Source organism: Giraffa tippelskirchi, chromosome 6 (genome assembly GCF_054371585.1).
Source record: "Giraffa tippelskirchi isolate mGirTip1 chromosome 6, T2T-mGirTip1v1.2.pri, whole genome shotgun sequence".
NCBI lineage: Eukaryota > Metazoa > Chordata > Mammalia > Artiodactyla > Giraffidae > Giraffa > Giraffa tippelskirchi.
In genome coordinates this window covers 40,943,142-40,964,040 of record NC_137280.1, presented here as the reverse complement: position 1 = coordinate 40,964,040, position 20,899 = coordinate 40,943,142, and the positions used below count along the sequence as shown (strand labels likewise).

General features: G+C 40.9%; 1 protein-coding gene across 8 annotated transcripts in view; it reads left to right on the top strand.

Moving 5' to 3' along the window:
* The window catches only part of LY96 (lymphocyte antigen 96), a 286,083-nt gene that overhangs the window by 24,085 nt on the left and 241,099 nt on the right, over nucleotides 1-20,899 (top strand). For 2 of the 8 annotated variants that reach the window (XM_081501578.1, XM_081501575.1), the window contains exons 4-7: nucleotides 7,497-7,549; nucleotides 8,492-9,150; nucleotides 15,916-16,051; nucleotides 20,090-20,165. In XM_081501578.1, coding sequence (XP_081357704.1) covers nucleotides 7,497-7,549; nucleotides 8,492-8,590 — 152 coding nt within the window. In that variant the 3' untranslated portion in view covers nucleotides 8,591-9,150; nucleotides 15,916-16,051; nucleotides 20,090-20,165. Of the gene's footprint in view, nucleotides 1-7,496; nucleotides 7,550-8,491; nucleotides 9,151-15,915; nucleotides 16,057-17,728; nucleotides 17,854-20,089; nucleotides 20,166-20,899 lie in introns of all 8 variants that reach the window. The other 6 variants (XM_081501579.1, XM_081501576.1, XM_081501574.1 and 3 more) reach the window with 5 other exon arrangements.

Here is a 20,899-nt window from a genome sequence, read left to right as displayed (position 1 = left end):
GGTGATTCAAAGTCCGTCCATAGGTTCTTTTTCTTCATGTCACCTTGTTCTGGGAAAGATAGTCATGGTAACAAATGTTACAATGAAATGTCATAAATGCTAATAGATTACAGGCTCTTAGTTTTAACTGCATAATTATCAACTTTACTGTGACAGGAGAACTCATGAGGCTTCAGAGAGTATTTTATTAGAGTCTTAAATCTGAGAACCCCAGAAAGTGAGGAAAAAGGACATTTCCTGAGACGAAACAGCATATGCAAACTTGTCTAGCCAAGAAAGAATATAGTTTATTTGGAGAGTAGCTTTTTCAAAAAAATTTTTATTTAATTATTTGGCTGCACTAGGTCTTAGTTGTGGCATGTGGGATCAAGTTCCCTGACCAGGCATCAAACCCAGAGCCCCTGCATTGGGAGCATGGAGTCTTAGCCACTGGACCACCAGGGAAGTCCCTGGAGAGCAGCTTTTTTGTAGCTCGAGCTGAATGTGTTTGTGGGAAATTGGAGATGAGCCTAGAAAGGGGGCCAGGGTAGTGTAAGTCATGGGTTAAATACCGGCCTGAATCTTGTTGTTAGTGAGTAGGGGTGACCCAATGAGATTTCCATTTTTGCAGATAACTAGTGTCCCTGTGGAAGTTTTACCCATGGTAAGAGGCTATGCAGGAAATTCAGGCAAATCTTCAATGGGGCCCCTGCTGCAGCCAGGGGAAGTGAAAATAAGTAACAGTGAGTGAGAAAATTTGCTCACTCTCTGAGGAGGGGCCAGCTGGTTCCTTATATGGAGTGAGAGTAGGAAGATCCCCTGGAGAAAGGAATGGTTACCCACTCCAGTATTCTTGCTTGGAGAATTCCATGGACAGAGGAGCCTGGTGGGCCACAGTCCGTGGGGTAGCAAAGAGTCGGACATGACTGAGCACCTAACATACCGGGATAGGATGGAGGAGTTACTTAGGTAGTTTGCCTACTCCTTTGGTGGTGTTGAGTGCAGGGGACAAAAGCAGAATACCCTGCTTTCGCTCCCCACATCCTGTTTTTTCTCCTGGCTCTTCAGAAGTGGCAGTTGGGTTTTTTGGCCTTTTTGTATCCTATTGTCCATAATTTGCCCCAACTGCAAATGGTTGCAGTTATTTTTAGTCCCTTCTAGTTTCTTTCTGTTTTGTTGCTAGAGGAGACATTTGTCCAGGTGTAGGTACTATAGCAAAGGTTCCCAGGTCCCAGCCTGTCTCAGAAGGAGGTGGGTTTTGGCTGAGGTAAGAAACTTGGATGGAAGGAAATGCAGCTGGGAGGCTGTGTAAAGGACCATGAGGGAGGCCCTGGGAGTAAAGAGGAGACGAAAGAGAGTGTTTTGGGAGACAGGAGTGGTGGGACTGCTGACTGATTTGATGTGGTAGGTAAACATCTAATAAATCAAGAACTGCTCCAGGGCGTTGATCGGATGGATAGAAGTGCCATGATTGGAAATGATGTGTGCAAAAGGAAGGGACAGATTTTTAAAGAGAAAGATCGTGGGTTCTGGTTTGGCATGCTGGTCTCGAGGTAATTTGGGAATATTCAGATAAAGGTATTCACTTGGCAGCTAAGTACATGGGCCTAGGGATCAGGACATTCTGATTTAAGAAGCACTGATACTATCAACAGACATTTGAAAATTTGCGAATCAAATGAGTAAGGAACATAGTCAACAACTTTTAAAATAGCTTTCTTTTTTGATGTTGTTACTTAGAGTATATGGACAAATGAAGATAAAAATTACATATAATCTTTCCACTTATACACACATACATAGACACACACACATACACACACACACATTTTCATTTCTTTCAAAAACACATTTATGAATAAATAAGTGGATATTTCAAAGGCATTTTAAACTTAATGTCTGTTAGCCCTGTTTTCAGGATTTCACTAGGGTTTCTATAACAAAGTACCAAGAATTGGGTGGCTTAGAACAACAGATTATGGTCTAACAGCTCTGGAAGCTAGGAGTCAGAGACCAAGGTGTTGGCAGGGCTGTGCTCCCCCTGAAGGCTCTTGGGAAGGAAGGATCTGCTCCAGGCCTCCCTCCTAGCTCAGGCGGCCTGAGGAGACTCTTGCCTTGTAGATGACCATCTTTCTCCTGTGTCTCCTCGTGTGGTCTTCCATCTATACATGTTGGTCTGCATGTCCAAATTACCCCTTTTTGTAAGGACACAGTCACATGCAATTAGGAACCACCTTAATTACCTCATCTTAACTTGACCATCTACAAAGATCTTATTTCCAAATAAGTCTGTGTTCAAGGTACTGGAGGTTTGGACTTGAATATCTGTTGGAGGGACACTTTGCAACCCGTAACGCCATCTGAGGCTTGGGTCCTATGTGCTGCATAGTTGCAGGGAAACCTGGACTGGACCACCAGTGAGCTATGTGGACACCTTCTGGGAAGAGCAGAGAGGGGTTTAAGCTGAGATTCTGTCTTCCTTTTCTCTGACTCTGCCTTGTTTCTCTCTTGGCTTCTTTAAGAGGCTTCACACTAATTCCCTATAAGAGGAGAATGAGAGATACATCTTTCTTGGAAAGAAAAATAGTTGAAAAAGAGGGCTGCCCCACAGAAGAGTTAGAGCTCCTTCTTCCCACCTGACCTGGTAGACATTCAGGCAGATTTCCCAAATAGAAATTTGGGAGTTACTTTTTTTTTTTTGGCTGCACCATGCAGCATGCAGATTCTTAGTTGCCTGACCAGGGATCAAACCCGTGCCCCACGCAGTGGAAGCACAGGGTTTTAACCATCAGAAAAGTCCCTTGGGAGCTACTCTTGATTTCTTCGTCAAACTCTAGTCCCATCCATCACTCTCTTACGAAGTTGGCGGTGTTCACTTCACAACCAGGGCTGCATACTCAAGAGGTCTTCACATTTGGGCTTTACTATTCTGGGATCGCAACCTTGAGATTCTTAGTCATTTTATCTTTGAGTGTATGTTTTGTACACAGAGTATGATGGGACAGTGGTGTATGTGCCCACCTACCCCGGACAGGTTCTTAGCTTCCTGCTGTTCACTGTCCTGTTAACACCCTGGTCCCTTCCTGGCATCCCCCATCTTGTCCCATCTGGTGACACCTATTGCCCTCTACCCCTGGTGGAGGCCTGGAGCTGGGAGGGTCAGGGTCAGGCACAGTGTCCTACAGTGTCTGGGGTGGGATATGGCAGTGACCACCCCACCTGGACTGGCCACACCATGGCACTGTTTAGTGGGTGACTAGATGGGGACCAGATGGCCTCCCCTACAGCAGGTAACTGATGGAGGTATTTTGTGGAGGCTGCAAAGCCTTTGAGGGTCATGTGTGCATCTGCAGGCCTGTGGTAGAGAAAGATGCCTGATTTGGCTTCCTTGCCCTCCTCTGGAGTATGAGGCATCTGGCAGCAGCAGGGGGATCCTGTCAACCAGCTGTCAGGCCCACAGTTTGCACAGGTTTCCCCTACCCTCATACCATCTCCCATCATTATGGAGCAGCCCCTGGGTGCCTGCTAACTTCTACACTTACCTTGCGACTGGTGCAGGGAACATTGCCTCAGATTCTTCTATGCCTGGAGGACCTTCTCAACCTCCTTCTCAATTTTCTGAGTCTGGCTTATAACAGTTTCTTCTGACCAGCTTCATGCACCTTCTGGAGATGAGCCATGAAATACAAATTGTGAAATTTCAGTGATTCTGCCTTGGAGTTAAATGCTCTGATATTTGTGTTTACAACTGACATTATACAATGTAAAGAGGAATGGTAAAATTCATGCTAATAATTTAAAATTTTGTTTTATTTTGAATATATTAAATGGCAAATTAAAACTATGGCAGTAACTGTAGTTAGCACTGCTGTGTGGTTTATTTGTAGGCTCCTAAGAGAGTAGATCCTGAAAGTTCTTATCACAAGGGAAAAAAAAACTATTTTTGGTTTTATGAGGTGATGAATTACTGTGGTAATTATTTAGCGCCGTGTATAAGTCAAGTTATTATGCTCTATACCATAAACGTCTGTGCTGTGTCAATTACATCTCAGTAAAACTAAAAGAAAAAAAGATTAAAAAACTATCATGGCAAATCTAGAGAGAGAAAGAGAGACTGTGAAAGAAAGGAAAAACTTTATATTTTAGTATCTTTAATGGATGTTTCCCCAGCTTTCTGAATAAGTGCTCCCTCCCATTTTCATTCTTTTTTAAAAATATGTTTAATTGCTTACTTGGCTGTGCTGGGTCTGTTGTGGCCTGTGGAATCTAGTTCCTTGACCAGGTATCAGACCTGGGCCCCCTACACTGGGAGTGCAGAGTCTTAGCCACTAGACCATCAGGGAAGTCCCTGGGTCCCTATTTTCATTTTGTATTTAGCCTTGCAAATTATGTAGCTGGTCTTAGAGCCAGGTATGCAGGGACCAGGTAGTAGCAAGAGCTGGAAATTCAGAAGTGACCAAAGTACAGCCCCTGTCCTCATGGAGTTTGTAGACCAGTGGAGGAAACAAGATGGTCACTAAGTCATGAAAGAAGATAAAGATGAAAATGAAATAAGTTTCATTTTACAGTAAGTGCTCTAGCAGCAGGATAACTAGGTAGAGCGTGATGAGGGAGGTTACCTGAGGTGGAGGTCATGAGGGGCGTTTACCTCCTGTCTCTTCACCGTTATCGCTTCCTCCTGGGCTCTGACTAGTCTCCCTGACCTTCAGTGTCCCCTTAAATCCAGCTACTGTACAGTCATGTGACCCAACTCTCTAAACAAAATCTGAGTAATTCACATCCTTGGTTGTTTCCCTATCACCGCCATTCTCTTCCTGTGGAGTCTCAGTCAATTCATGCTAACTTCTTCAATTTTACTTCTTTGCACTCCTGCTGCTTCTTTGCTTTAATAACACTGAGCCCCTTTCAGGCATACCTGTAAACTATCAGTATATTGATTTTCACCTTCCTGCCTTTTGCTCCTCTTTTTCCAACCACTTGGAATATACCCCCTACCTACCTTCCCATCTTTTTTGTCAGTTCAATTGTCACAATAACATTAACATCAATGAGAATATTAATAACATCATTGATAATATTAATAACATCATCATTATTATTCACAAGATGCTATGAGGGTTGTAGAAAGGAGTAACATTTAATGTAATAATAGATAACATTTGAATGTTAATAATATTTAATGAGATGTTGTTCTGAGCACTTACATGTATTAACTTCTATAGCTCTTGTCTACAAAGTATGTCACCTGCCATATCAGTAAACAGAGGATGTTGTGGCCATTAAGCCATCAGCCACTGCAGCTGCTCCCACCCCTTCCCTCTAAAGTAGGCTGTGAGGGGATTCAGGATGCAGAAAACAAGATACTGGCCATGACACTGGCCCTCAGATCTAGGGTGTGTCTGAGGTACATATCAGAGGAAAGATTCAATGAGCATCTTCCCATACATAGAAAAGCGCTAAATTCATGAACCTGAGATGTCTAGATTTTCTTTAGTAGGAATCTTTTGATGTTCCAACTACCTCAGTTTTTTTTTGTTTTTTTTTTGAAAGAATTTCTATGTATTCTGGCTCCTCCCTAATCTCTTTGGAGTGGTCCCTCTGAGCTATCTGAGAGGCCATCTTCTGGGCTTAAGTCCTCAGTATGTCCACCATATAAAATATAGTTCTCAACTATAAGTTGTGCATTTTTTTCAGTCAACACCCTAACAGTAATCCAATGAAATAGATGTTATTATCCATTGTCATTTTACTGAGGCACAGACAAGTAAGTGACTTGCCCAAGGTCACATACTGAGTAAGTAGAGGAGCTGGGATTCAAATTCAAGCAGGTCAGGCCCCAGAAGCATCACTCTTAATAAAAATACTATCTTGCCTTCATCCTTACTGCATCTTTTCATTGCACAGTGAATTTGTACTGGTTTATTTGCATGCCTGTCTTCCAGGAGACTTTAACTCTTTGAGGGGAAGGATGGTATTGTACTAACCTTGTCTCCCCAGTCCCTGGTGCATAGTAGGCTTTCAATAAATATTTGTTGAACTATTAAATTTGAATTTGATTAATCTTGAATGAAAGATCCTAAGATCATTAAGATATGGTCACTTTATTGAATTCAAGAGCCAATTTTCTCAATGTATGAGCACCCCTAATAAGAATACTCCCAGAAGCAAATAAATAAATCCTTATTTGGGAAAAAGACGGTATAGAGGCAGACATTATCCAATCATTTGCTATTAAGGATTGTCTTTAGCCAACTCAGAGAACAGTAATCATTATAGTTTGCATTTGGCTATTTTTATTACTTTAAAAAAGATTTTGGGGGCTTTCCTGATGGCTCAGTGGTAAAGAATCTGCCTGCCAATGTGGGAGACACAGGTTCAGTCATTGGTCCCAGAAGATCCCACATGCTTCAGAGCAACTAAACTCGTGCACCACAACTATTGAGCCTATGTTCTAGAACCATGTGCCACAACTACTAAGCCCGTGTGTGTGAACTACTGAAGCCTGCATGCTCCAGAGCCCGTACTCTACAATAAGAGAAGCCACTGAAACAAGAAGCCCATGCACCACAACTGGAGAGTAGCCCCCACTTACTGCAACTAGAGAAAAGCCTGTGCAGTAATGAAGACCCAGCACAGCCAAAGATAAAAATAAATAAATAAAAATTTTTTTAAAAGATTTTTGGTCACTATTGCTTTTGTTAGAGATTCAAAGCATTTTTCTTTCTATCCCTGCCCTTTAAGTTCACTCCTTTGTTGTTTCTGACTGGGTCAATGGAGTGTGGCTTTTCTCTGCATTTCTAACTGTTTCCCACAGCTTCTGAGGGGCCAGACCCATGGCTATGCATTTCAACAGTGACTATATACCTAGGCTTCTCAGTGGTGGGGTTGAAAGGAGCTTTGATATGCTGGCTGCCTCCCAAAACTCTCCTCCACCTTTAGGAAGATTTTTCTTTATCATTTCCTGCTGAGATGCAGCAACAATAAACATGCACACATGTAACGTGGGATAAAGCATATTAGCACTAGCTTGTTCATCATTCATTCATTATTGAGACCAGTGGGCCTTACAAGTTTGTGTCCACTAGGCAATGAGATACAGGCTGATACCGAGAGGGACTCAGGGTGGCAGAGGAAGCCACAGGGGAATCATAGACAGGGGATAAGATTCATTATTTCTCTACAATTTTGCTTGGATTACTTCTACCAGTAGTAAAATTATAAAAGGTACATGTCATAGTGTGTGTGTGTGCTAAGTAGCTTCAGTCGTGTCTGACTCTTTGCAACCTTATGGACTGCAGCCCACCAGTCATGGTGGGCTGTTCATGGTGGGGCTGTCCCACCAGTTCAAGGGATTCTCCAGGCAAGAATATTGGAGTGGGTTGGCATGCCCTCCTCCAGGGGACCTTCCTGACCCAAGGATTGAACCCATGTCTCTTACATCTCCTGCATGCATGTCATACTACAAAAAAGCAAGATTACCTAAAATTGGCCAATAACTTTTTGTGTTTTGGTTGCAGAGACTGTGAACACAACAATACAATTCTCCTTCAGGGGAATACGATTTTCTAAGGTATTGTTCAGGTTGTTTTGTACTTCTTTAATCTTTTGTAGTAACAGATGTGTTAAGAATTTGAAAAAAGCAATCCACAACTTCTAAAAATATTGATTTAAGATTAAGATGTTCAAGATTTTTTTAAACTTTTTTTGATTTTGTATATTTTGCTATTTCTTCTTTCTGTAGAATAAGGAAAAATAGAAAACTTACATCAAAGGAAAGCCTTTTTATTTATTTTTTAATAATTTTATTTGTTTATTTAATTTTGGCTATGCTGGGTCTTTGTTGCTGTGAAGGCTTTTCTCTAGTTGCAATGAGCCAGGATTACTATCTAGTCATAGTGTGTAGGCCTCTCATTTTGGTGGCTTCTCTTGTTGTGGAGTATGGGCCCTAAAGTGGGTTTCAGTAGTTGGCACCTGTGGGCTCGGGAGTTGTGGCACCTGGGCTTAATTGTTCCATGGCATGTGGGATCTTCCTGGACCAGGGATCAAACCCATGTTTCCTGCATTGGCAGGTGGATTCTTTACCACTGTGCCACAAGGAAAGCCAAAGAAAACTCTTTTTAAATTCCAACATACATTGCTAAAAGTAATGCAAATGCTCATTGTTAATATGATGAATGATCTTGGGTGAAAGCATTATTGTGACCATTGTGTGTAACTCAGTAACTGCCTCCATGAGTAATAATGATGCAATTTTAGATATTTGCATTAGAAGTGCAATGAAACTTGGTACATTTCACTTTTGGTTAACTATTTTAAAATAAACATGAATAATACATATTCTTTACCTATTTTGTTTCAAATTATCAATATTTCTAATGTTTGAAAATTTAATAGGCTAGTCTAGAAAACTGAGAAAGTATTAAGTAGCTTCCTGGTAGTAAGACAAAATTCTTATCAAAGTCTTACAAGATAGAAGCATCTAACATTTTATATCACTTGTATTTCATTTTAGGGACAATACAACTGTATTACAGAAGCCATCGAGGGGAACACTGAAGAAAAGCTCTTTTGCTTGAACTTTACTATCATACATTACCCTGATTTCAATTAGAATAAATCAAGTATTTGCTTTTATTTTTCAAAAGTTTTATTCTTCACTTAAAATACTTTTTATACTGTGTATTTGTTTGCTTGGTCTGCCATAGCAAATACCACAGACCAGGTGGCCTAAACAAGATTTATTTTGTTCTGGAGGCTAGAGATCTGAGATCCAATTGTCAGCAGATTGGGTTCCTTTTGAGGCCTCTCTCCTTGGCTCGTAGATGGCCTTTTTCTCCCTATGTCCTCATATCATCCTCCCTCTGGGCATGTAACCCTAATCTCTTATAAGGACACCAGTCATTGGTTTGGGGCCTACCTGAGTGACATCATTTTACCTTAATTGTCTCCAAATCTAGTCACCTTCAGAGGTACTGGGGTTATGACTTCAGCATGTGAATTATGAGAATTCACAATTCAGCTTGTAGCACACAGGTAATAAATATAGTCTCTCCAGTCACTCGACTTCTCTCCATTTTCTGCATGTGCTTTGGAACAAGTTGCCAGCATTGGTTGCCTGGACTCCTCTGCTGCCTCCTGACTGACCATCCTACACCTGGTCAGGTACCTCAGGTAAGTTATCCTTCACAGAGGCAGTTTCAATAATACTTTCAAAATACAGCTCATGGTGCACATGGAAGAAAACAAAAACAACCCCTCCTATGGCTTTTGATCCCTTTTGGAATAAAGTTGGAATCTTTTGAAGAGTCTGCCAGTCCCTACCTACCTTTTCCCTCCCCAGCCCCTTTTCCCACCACCCTTCCCTTGCTCTCTGTGTTCCAGAATGTGCCATACTCCCTCCTACTCCAGAGCCTTCACCCACACAGTTCCCTCTGCTTCAGTTACATGCATCCACTCTAACTGACGCTTATCCCTTATCAGTAATAGGTGTGGATCTTCAATGGCTCAGATGCTACTTTCTCAGAGAATTCTCATCAGGTAGTATGCAGCACACCTATTACACTTTTGATACTGGGCAGGGGCAGTCCTGAGCAAAACTGTACAGAAACTGTGTCACATGAAGCCAGGCTTTCAATCTCCTGTGGCTCTCTTGGTCCCCAAGATCCCTTTCCTCCACCCACATTTACCTCATCCAGGCAGGGGCTGGCTTACTTTGTGACATGCTTTTGTCGACCTAGGTTACTTCCTTCCAGTTCTTAACACTCTTTTTGTCATCATATCAATCATCCATCACCATACTAAGCTCCATGAGCCCAGGGAGGGTAGTCAGCTCAGTTTTGCTTACCACGCTTGACTAGCATCTAGCATAGTACTTAAGCTTGAATTTGCTCTGAATCCATATTTGTTGAACGGTTAAACAAACATTTTCTTCTTATAAAATATTCAAATAATACATTATCTATAGAACAGTATTCACTCAGTCATTTAATGAAAATTTATTGAGCACCTGCTATATGTCAGGCTTGATGCTGGGGAAACAGCATTTAACAATTCAGATAAGAAATATTCCAGTTCTTATTGAGTTTATATTTTTGTCGAAAGAGACTGGCAACTAAATTATTTTAGAAGGAAACATGCTGTGTTAAGTGCCATGAACAACAATAAAGCAGGGAAGAGGGTAGGGATGGAGGTGGGGAGGTGATATGGTTTTACTTTCAGATAGGGTGGTCAGGAAAGGCCCCACCAAGAAGATGATATTTGAGAGATGAGGGAGCAGCCCATGTGGCTTTCTAGAAGTAAGTGCTTTGTAGTTGAGAGAACAGCTGATTTCAAGGGCCCAGGGTCGGAGTGTGTTCTTCCTTGAGGAGGAACAGGGAGCTGTTCAAATGAAGGGAGTGTGGGGAGATGCCGTCAGAGAGGTGTCTGTGTTGGGGGTAGGTAGGCATGTGTTGTGGAGTTTGATGGGCCATTCTTAGGACTTTGACTGTTGCTCTGAATGAGATGGAAAGTTCCTGGAGGTTTGTTTGAGAGAGAATGACATCGGTTCACATTTTAAAAAGGCAGCTGTCTACTTAGATGTGGGAAAAAACAGGGAGCTTTTTGCAACCATCTAAGTAGGGAAGGAAGGAGGAGGAAGTTGAGAGGATTTTGAGTAACCCATGTGAAAGGTGATGGAGGAGGTGGTGATAAATGATCTAAGCTGGATATATTCTGAAAGTTGAGACAACTCCAAAAATACTTCTGCTGATGAGTTGGATGGTAGAGTATGAAACAAAGAGAGGAGTCAGGGCTGATTCCAAATGGAAGGATAGAGTTGCCATTACTTGAGATGGGGAAGTCAGGGAGGAGCACGTTTTAGGGGAGAAAAATCAAGAACTTTGTTTTAGACATATTGAGATATCTATTAATCCAAGTGGAGACTTTGGGAAGGCAGTGGATAAATGAAGTTCAGTAGAGAGTTCTGGGCTGGAGATGGACATTTGGAAGCTGGAGATGGACATTTGGAAGTTGCCAACTGTAGAGAGAAGGGTTGACAGAGAAAATAAGAGGTCCAAGGATTGAGCCTTGGGGTTCTTCCTCACTGGGGGCGAGGGGGGGGTGTATTTAGGAGAAGCCAGCAGAAGAGAGGGAGTGGCCATGGAAGTAAGAGACAACCTGGAATTCTGGCCTGTTGGAAGTCAGGTGAAGAAGCTCTTTCAATGATTTTGATCTGCTCATCTGTTAAATAAGATGCGGACTGAGTGCTGACTTTTGCATTTTGCAATGTGGGGGTCTGTGATTTGATAATATCACCAATGAGAGTCCCCAAGCATTGATTCCAATCTTGTGCCATTCAAATCTGAGGGTCATTATTAAGCTCTTTTGCTCTCTCTCCTTTTTTTTTTTTGCCTTTTCATACTGTTAAAACTCAACATTCAAAAAACTAAGATCATGGCATCTGGTCCCATCACCTCATGGCAAATACATGAGGAAACAACGGAGTGACAAACTTTGTTTTTTGGGGCTCCAAAATCACTGCAGATGGTGACTGCAGCCATGAAATTAAAAGATGCTTGCTCCTTGGAAGGAAAGCTATGACCAACTTAGACAACATATTAAAAAGCAGAAACATTATTTTGCTGACAAAGGTCCGTCTAGTCGAAGTTATGGTTTTTCCAGTAGTCATGTACGGATGTGAAAGTTGGACTATAAAGAAAGCTGAGCCCTGAAGAATTGATGCTTTTGAACTGTGGTGTTGGAGAAGACTCTTGAGACTCCCTTGGACTGCAAGGAAATCCAATGAGTCCATCCTAAAGGAACTCAGTCCTGAATATTCATTGGAAAGACTGATGCTGAAGCTGAAGCTGCAATACTTTGGCCACGTGATGCAAAGAACTGACTCATTTGAAAAGACCCTCATGCTGGGAAAGATTGAAGGCAGGAGGAGAATGGGATGATAGAGGATGAGATAGTTGGATGGGGTTGGTTGGTTGGACTCAAGTCTGACTCATTAGACATGAGTATGAGCAAGCTCCGGGAGTTGGTGATGGACAGGGAACCCTGGCGTGCTGCCTGCAGTCCATGGGGTCGCAAAGAGTCGGACATAACTGAGGGACTGAACTGTACTGATTATGCTCTCTGTGGTGCCCTGTGTAATCCCCACGCACCAAGGTTTGAGGTAGGAGGGCAGGTCTTTACCGACCTCTATTTCATCCCTTAAAGGGAGGGGTTTGGTGATGAGGGTCACAGCACAGCTTCCTCTAAAAACACTTCCACAAATTTTCCCCTTTAAGATCCTTCCTTGCCAGAAAGGTCCCTTGACCTTTTTAATACTTGAGGTAAATTCTTTATATGCTTGATGTAAATATTTTTTTATGTACTTCATGTGTGATAGCTCTTTCTGAAACTTATGAACTCTTGAGAGGATTCTAGAGCTGCAGAATGGGTTATCAGATATTCCCTGCTCCCTGATGCTGCCTGGTGTATGCTGTAGTCCTGGCTCCATGGATCCTGATTTGCTAGATCAGCTAGTATGGGGTGATCTCCAGGGAATTATTGGTCCATTTGGGCACTTGACTGAAGTTGGCTCAGTCAGACCTCAGGGAAGAACTAAAATTCCTCGGCTGTCTCACTGGATATAAGCCAGGAGCATGCTGCCTCCATTTGTACTGACAATCATCTGATGACCATAAGCGGAACCTGACTTTGGATGAAGCCAATACTTTGGACAGAAGAATAGAGAATTAGAAAGGACCTGAAACTCTGCAGACACTCGAGTCATTGAATTAACTAGGCCAGACCCAGCCATACCTCTGAACAGTCCTGTTATTAGTTTAGTGAGTTGGAATCAGAACTCTATTACTTGCAGCTGAAAGCATTCTAGCTGATTTATAGCTGCCTGGTCTGACTAATCCCGGAAGTCAGCCTAATTTCAGATTCTGTCCCTCCCTTTGTTCGCTTCTGGCTTTCTCCATTGTTTTATTTTTTTTAATTTTATTTTTAAAATTGATTTTTAAAAATTGAGGTGGCATTGGCTTATAAAATTATATATTTCATGTGTTTAACATTATATGTCAACTTCTGTATACCCTACAGTCTGCTCATCACCAAAGATTTAGTTTCCCTCGGTGTGAATATGGATGACCCCTTTACCATTTCACCCTCCCCACCCCTCCCCTTCTGGTAACCACTACTCTGTTCTCTGTATCTACAGTTTGTTTTTGTTTTTCTCATGGCTTTAATCCTTCCATTGCTGACACTGAGTGGCAACTTAACTATTATGCATAGTGGGCACAGTGCCTAGGCCTTCAAAAATGTTTTAAAATTTTAATTTCCCTTAAAATAAGAATTTTAGAAATGGATATAATAACAATGAATATATAATAATGAATCTAGTCCAGGTTATATTCATCTTTATGCCAAGGTAGTTTTAAAATATGCTTTTTAATATATGTATTTTTTATGCAGAGTGAGGGCCCGTGAAAACAAAAGCACTAGGATCCAAGAAAGTCATCATGTGGCTCTGGTGCATGGTTACTACAGTCTCTGCTTTGGGGACTTTTGCTCATATTAGAAGGTTGCTAGGTGAATAGACTTCTTCAGTATTTATTTAATGTCTCCTGTTTTCCTGGCACTGTGCTTGGCTTTAAAGATACAGGTGGAAACAAAACAAATAAGAATAGTTCTTCTCTTCACAGTTTTTTATCTAGTAGGAAAATCTTACAACAGAATAAATGACTATTGTAAAATATGATGGGGGGGGGGGTTATTGCTGGAAGGGAAGTTTAGGGTGATAGGGCAAGAAACAAGAGGAGAACTGAATCTAGTCTAGGGGATAGGAAAAGGTCTCCTGGAGGCAGTGACTTCGAGGCTGAGAGTTGGAAGTTGAGTTTGAAATTAAAGTGCTATATTCCAGGCATAGGAAAGAGAAGTGACAGGTTTAGAAGTGAGGGAGATTCAGCATATTCAAGATGTTGAGAATGTTTAATGATATTACCAGCTAATAGTTCCTGATGCTTATCATGCCAGATGGTGGCCACTTTTATAGGCATTTTGCAAGTAAAAAAGCATTAATCCTCACAGCAATCTAAGAGATAGATATTAGTATTATCCCCATTTTACAGATGGGAAAGATAGAGAAGCAGCACAGAAATTAATGTAACTTATGCAAGGTTGTATATCTAGTGAGTGCCAGAACTGGGTTGGGTCCTGACAGTCTGGCTCCAGGTTTAGGTTTCTCATCTTCTTTTTAGGTGCAGCTGGGAGGTAGAAGGTAAAAAAGACAGTTGTTGGAGGTGAGGCAGGAGACAGCACTGCACTGCTGGGCTATCGTTCTCTTGACCCCCATCCCAGAGCAGGAGCCCTGCTCCTTCGTGACCTCCATGTTTATCTCTGCATATCCATCACATCTTCTCTCCTGGACCACTGCACTCACCCTCTTAATTGACATCTACTATTCTACTCTTGTCTCTCATTCCCAAACCCTCCAATGGACCATCTAGTCATCCTTTGAATGAAACCCTTCCATATGGCCCTTAAGACCTGACATCTTCTTGTCCCCAAGCCCACTCTTCCAACTTCATGGCCCACTTCTCTCGGCATCTTTCATTTGATTCTGGCCACATGATCTCCTTCCTTTTCCTCCAAAATGTTTAACACATTTTAATCTCATATCTTTTCATTCATCCTCCCCTGAGCATGAAATATCTACCAGATAGTCATTTTTTGTAGACTATTCATTTTATTTATGCATTTTTTCATTCAATTTTCTGCTCAAATTTAACTTCTTCAGAGATGCTTTCCCTGATCAGTCTATATAATATTGAACTCACTTTCTGCTGCCTTCTCTAGATTACACAACATATAATATCTATTTATTTACTAGTTTATCATCTGATTCTGCCACTAAAATATACTCACCAAGGGCAGGAATTTTGTTTTGGTTTTTATTCTATGCTCTGGGCTTATGGAACCTAATAACACAGGAGCAATTCCATCTTGCTTCATTCTCTCCTTGGCTAAGACAGACACAGAAGGTGTCAGATAGGAAGCAGCATCTTTCAAGCTCTATGAAAGTCACATGCTAATAACTGTGTAGCTGACAACTAGGAGCCTGAGTTTCTGATACTGTTATGGAGTCGGATGTCATACCAGCTCTAGACTGTCCACTCCTGTCTTCTGGTTTTGAAGACCTTAGTTGGGTTCCTCTTGCACATAGCCAGGCTTCCCTGATGGCTCAGCTGGTAAAGAATCTGCCTGCAATGCAGGAAACCTGGGTTGGGAAGATCCCCTGGAGATCTTCACTCCAGTATTCTGGCCTGGAGAATACCAGGGATTGTATAGTCCATGGGGTCACAAAGAGTCAGACACAACTGAGTGACTTTCACTTTCATTTACATGTAGCCAAACACAGTCTTAACATATGCAGCAACTGCTTATTATAAGAGCATAAGAAGAAGAATTCAAAGACCACCGAGTTTTCAAGCTTGTGTAATGAGGGAGAATCACGGTGCCCCAAACATAAATAGGACAATCTAAGAGAGGAGCTAATTTTAATGGACTAGTAAGGGATTTTACATATATACATATATATTATCCTTTACTAGTCCACTGCATATTTATTTTAATATATATATATATATATAAAATCATTAGCTGTTTTCAGTTTGAGTTATGGATGCTGGGGAGTCACCTTGATTTTACTGACAGCTCATTTACACACCTCTCTTGCAGCATGACTTTGGAGAGATATGTCCAGCTAATTGGATTGTAATGTCTTGATAAGAACACCATGTTCTGGGAGCGCAATTCTTTGTTTTACAGGTGAAATAACCCTTCAATTTCTTCAGTAAATGAGACTTCATCAATATTAGTTAGGATCCAAGTTTGGCTCCTGGGACAAAGATCCTATGTAACAGTGACTTTAATCAGATAGAAGCTTATTTCTCTCTCATCTAGGACTGAAGTGGCACCTTGACGACCCAGGAACCATCCAGCTCGCCCTGGATCGTCTGAATGGTCCAAACGGCTCTTCACTATATCTGTGAACCAGACAGCACCTTTCCATTAGCAATGCCATTTAAAAGACAATTTTGTAAGGTTATCAGACATTGCTTTTTTTTGCTTATTATGCTGTTTCATTGCTCATAAAAAGTAAATGACTTGTAAGAACATTGCTTAGATATTGACTTTTTATTCTTAGAGTCATTTTAGGATTTTCAGTATAATTGCTCTTTGAATTTCTTCACTGTGTTTTATACTATCCTAACTAGCTTAGTTGGGCTTCCCAGGTGGCTTAGTGGTAAGAAATCCACCTGTCAATGCAGGAGATGCAGGTTTGATCCCTGGGTTGGGAAGATCCACTGTAGAAGGAAATGGAAGTCTAGTCAAATATTCTTGCCTGGGAAATTCCGTGGACAGAGGAGCCTGGTAGGCTACAGTCCATGGGGTCACAAAAGAGTTGGACACAGCTTAGCTACTAAACATCTAAAAACTGGCTTAGTTGGCCTCAGGATTCAATTTGTCCCATATGTCCCATGATTAATAAAAGTTTGTGAATCTGAACTTTTCCCTGCACCTGAACTATTTTATGAGCTCATATTTCTCCTGCTAATCTTCTTCCTTGCCCCCTTCAACTGATTGGTTTCACCTTCCAATGAATTCCTCAATTGAGTTTTATAAGAATTGTTCTTGGGGATTTATGTTGCCTGTGAAAGAGTAAATTTCATTTGTGAAGTTATAAAGCAATCTGCAGCTATTACATTGTGCTAGCTTTCTGAAGTTATTTTAAAAGATGCTCTTGGTTCTTAATTTTCATCTCTTCTCCAGTGCATAAATATAATTGTTTAATTCAAGGAAATACTGAAAATGACAATTCTTTTGATTAATTTATGACAGCATCATAACTTTTATGGTGTTGTCTTAAAAAATAATCACAACCTAAAATTTGAGAGATATGTTTTATTTGGTGGGAATTTTTAGGACTTTAAGCGTGGGGGATTTAAAATCCTAAAAGCATCTGAAGTAACCCTGAGTGAAGTGCTCAGAGGAGATGAGGGGAGGAGCCAGGTTATATGGAAGTTTTGCAACAAAGGGCAAATAGTCGGAACATTGAAAGATTATTGTTAATTAAAGAAAACCATATATCCCAGGGATTCCCTGGTGGCTCAGATGGTAAAGAATCTGCCTGCAATGCAGGAGATCAGGGTTTGATCCCTGGGTCGGGAAGATCCCCTGAAGAAGGAAATGGCAACCCACTCCAGTATTCTTGCCTGGAAAATCCCATGGACAGGGGAGCCTGCTAAGCTACAGTCCATGAGGTCACAAAGAGTTGGACACGACTGAGCGACTTCACTTTCATTTCATTTCATTTCACATATCTCAGGTTAAAGAATTTATCACTTTCCTAAGTATGGGAAGAGGCAAGCTTCTGGGCTTACCGAAATCATTTCTTTCATATGCTTTTCAACTATCCTGGGGCCAGTATCCTGTACTCCCTTGGGAACTCCCTTGGGTTCACTGTTGGGAGTGGCTGCAATCTGATGGCGGTTAGAGTACAGTCGTTTTTCTCCTTCCTGAGTGCTCTTAGGCTCATATTGGAGGGCTGAAATCGCTGATGCCTCTGACATTCTTATCTACTGATATGGCAGGAAATATTTCATTTCTCAATGGAAAGTCTCACAGTTTGTGGAAGTAACCTTTCCCTCACTGTTGATTTCCTTTAGGATTAAGAAAAGACCGTGATCATAATGGTTAATTTGTATGGTCCTAGGCACCTGAGGTTAGGAGATTTACATGGATTGCTCTGCCTCATTTCAAATGAACCAGAAGACCCAGGTTAACAAAAGCCAGGAGAGGCTTAGATGGTGGTTACTCTATGCAAGATTGACTCTTGAGGTAGGTCAGAAGATTCAGGTCAGTCTCACCAGTCCTCCTGCAGAGCTGCATTAATGTAAACCTCTCCTGATATTACTTTAAGATGAGCCTGGTTAGAAGGTTTTAGATGATCTATTTGCTATATTTAATTTAAATTGTTCTTCATAAGAAATTGTCAAATTTCAAAAAATAACAGGTGGAATGTTCTGTGAAGCAATTCTATAATTGAAAGATATTAATTCTTTTTGCAGTTAGTTTTCTCTTTAGAGTAAAAAAACAAAAAAAAATGTGAGCCTCTTTATTGCAAAGTAGTGTATTTCATTGTAACAGTTTCACAGTTCATAAATGCAAAAAGCAAGTGAAATTTCCCTTTTCATTTCTTTCTCTACACTGCTTCCCCAAAACCATTTTTACAGTTTAGTGGGTAACATTTTAGACTTCAGTTTCATATGTATATTACACTATGCAAACTATTTTTATATTGTTGTTCAGTTGCTAAGTCGTGTCCTACCCTTTGTGACCCTATGGACTGCAGCAGGCAAGGCTTCCCTGTCCTTCACTTTTCTCGTGGAGTTTGCTCATATTCATGTCCGTTGCATCAGTGATGCTATCTAACCGTCTCATCCTCTGTTATCCTTGTCTCTTCCTGCCCTCAATCTTTCTCAGCATCAGGGTCTTTTTCAGTGAGTCGGCTCTTCACATCAGGTGGCCAAAGTTTTGGAGCTTCAACTTCAGCATTAGTCCTTCCAATGAATATTCAGGCTTATATACATTTATATATATATGTATACAAACATGCAGGCTTCCCTTGTGGCTCAGCTGGTAAAGAATCCCCCTGCAATGCAGGAGATCTGGGTTCAATCCTTGGGTTGGGAAGATCCCCTGGAGAAGGGAAAGGCTACCCACTCCAGTATTCTGACCTATAGAATTCCATGGACTGTATAGTCCATGGGGTCACAAAGAGTTGAACTTTCACTATATAAACATGCACATTTTTAAACATGAAATTACTTGCATATGTTTTTTAATTTGAATCTGGGAAATATTTCCAAGTCAGTATATATATAGAGCTACCTCATTATTTTTAATGATTGCATAAATTTCTATTGTTTGGATGTACCATATTTAGTTACCCATTTCCCTAGAGATTCAATAGTATAGGATATAGCATAGATGCAGAACATAAAAACTATACAGATTATTATCTCATTTAGTTCTCATAAAACCCCAAGAGGTAGATTGTCTTCATTTTATAGGTGAGGAAACTGTGTTTAGTGAAGTTAAGTAACTCGCCTAGGGTTACACAGTAAATGGAAGATCTAGGATTTAATCTCTGTATTGTAAATCTCCAAAATCTGTGTTGTGTTGCCTATCATTTTGGTAGGTTTATGAATATTTTAGATTTCTTTGTTTTTGTATTTTTCTGCACATAGTTTTCTATAGTAAGTATATATTGTTACCATACGTAAATTTAGATAGCCAGTGGAAATTTACTGTATGATGCAGGTGATCTCAGCGAGGCAGCAGTGAGTAGCAGAATAAAACAAGTTCTTAATTCCCTGCTCAGAAATTGGACCTGGGTAGCCTGGATGAGAACCAGAAATCCTAGCCATCAGACCAGCAAGGGCTAGAGATTAGAAGTTATTTTTCCCTGGATCTCTGCCCCTAGTGAATAGTACATTTATCATGGAGGTAGAAACTGTAAATGCAGGTTCAAAGTTTATTATTAGAGATGTAGCACAACAACAAGTGGGAAAGCATACAGAGAAATGGCTTGTTTAGCTAAGATAAAAGCAAGGCAGAGATGCACACCCAGAGAGAAAGAGTGTGGGCATCTCCCCAAGTGAGGAGGAGTGTAGTGCAGAAGTGGCTAAGCCATTTATGTAAGGTCATTCTTCTGGGTCTTCCTTCAGGCCAATTATCTGGTTTCTTTTTCCACACCTGACCTACCCTGGGACCCTTCCCTGGTTGTACATGCACCTTTCAGCCAAGGCGGATCTCGAAGTAAATGCTTCTGGGAGGAGCAAGGCTCATTATGGCCTGGTGTTATCCCTTGACTTTTTGACCCACAAGGAGCCTTTCTGCACATATGTAGTGTCTCCCTTGTCCCAAAAGAGGTGAGGAGTGGAGATCTCTTAATCCTTTACTCAAACAGTATTTTGCCCCTCTTTGTCCTTGCCTTGACTATTACATTAAGGTGCTTACAAGAGACAAACACTGGCTATTTACCCTGTTTCTGTTGTTACTTCCATTTCAGAGGGCAAACAAGAGGCTGATTGTAAATGCCTTAACTGGAGCCCACCTATCTCTTCTCTCAAGAAACGCTAACAGTTGTAAGTATCCAGGGTGAAGCCCACCTCTTTGTGCCCCATGAAATGTAAGCAGGAGGCCAGTTGTAAATGTCTAGGCTGCAGCCCATCTATCTCCTACATCACAGGGAGCTCAAATATAGTGCTCTGTGATAACTTAGAGGGGTGAGATAGGGTGGGAGGTGGGAGAGAGTCTAAAGAAGAAGGGGACATACACACACCTGTGGCCAATTCATGTTGATGTATGGCAGAAACCAACACAATATTATAAAGCAATTATACTCCAATTAAAAATAAATAAATTTTTAAAAGTATGTATTGATGTTTATATTCAGATAAAATGACATTAAAAAGACTGTTCCATTAATAAGCACCTAAGCCCACTGACTTATTTTAAATTTAAGGAACACTGAAGCAATTCCAGTCAAAAGCAGTGAAAATTAGAAACAATGTGACAATCATTATGGATAATGTTTGAAGTAAATCATGGCACTGTTTATACATATTATACAGCATTTTAACAGAATGAGATTGATGTAGATATCGATGTACTAATGTGGATAAATCCCCAAGAAATATTATTGAATTAAGTTAAGCTGCAAAACTCATTCTGAAATTATATGGTATATTAACAGTTCCTGAATAGCCAAAATAGTTTTGAAATAGAACAAAATTGGAGGACTCCACACTTCCTTATTTCAAAATGATTTACAAAGCTACAGTAATAAAAACAGTGTGGTACTGGCATAAAGATGGAT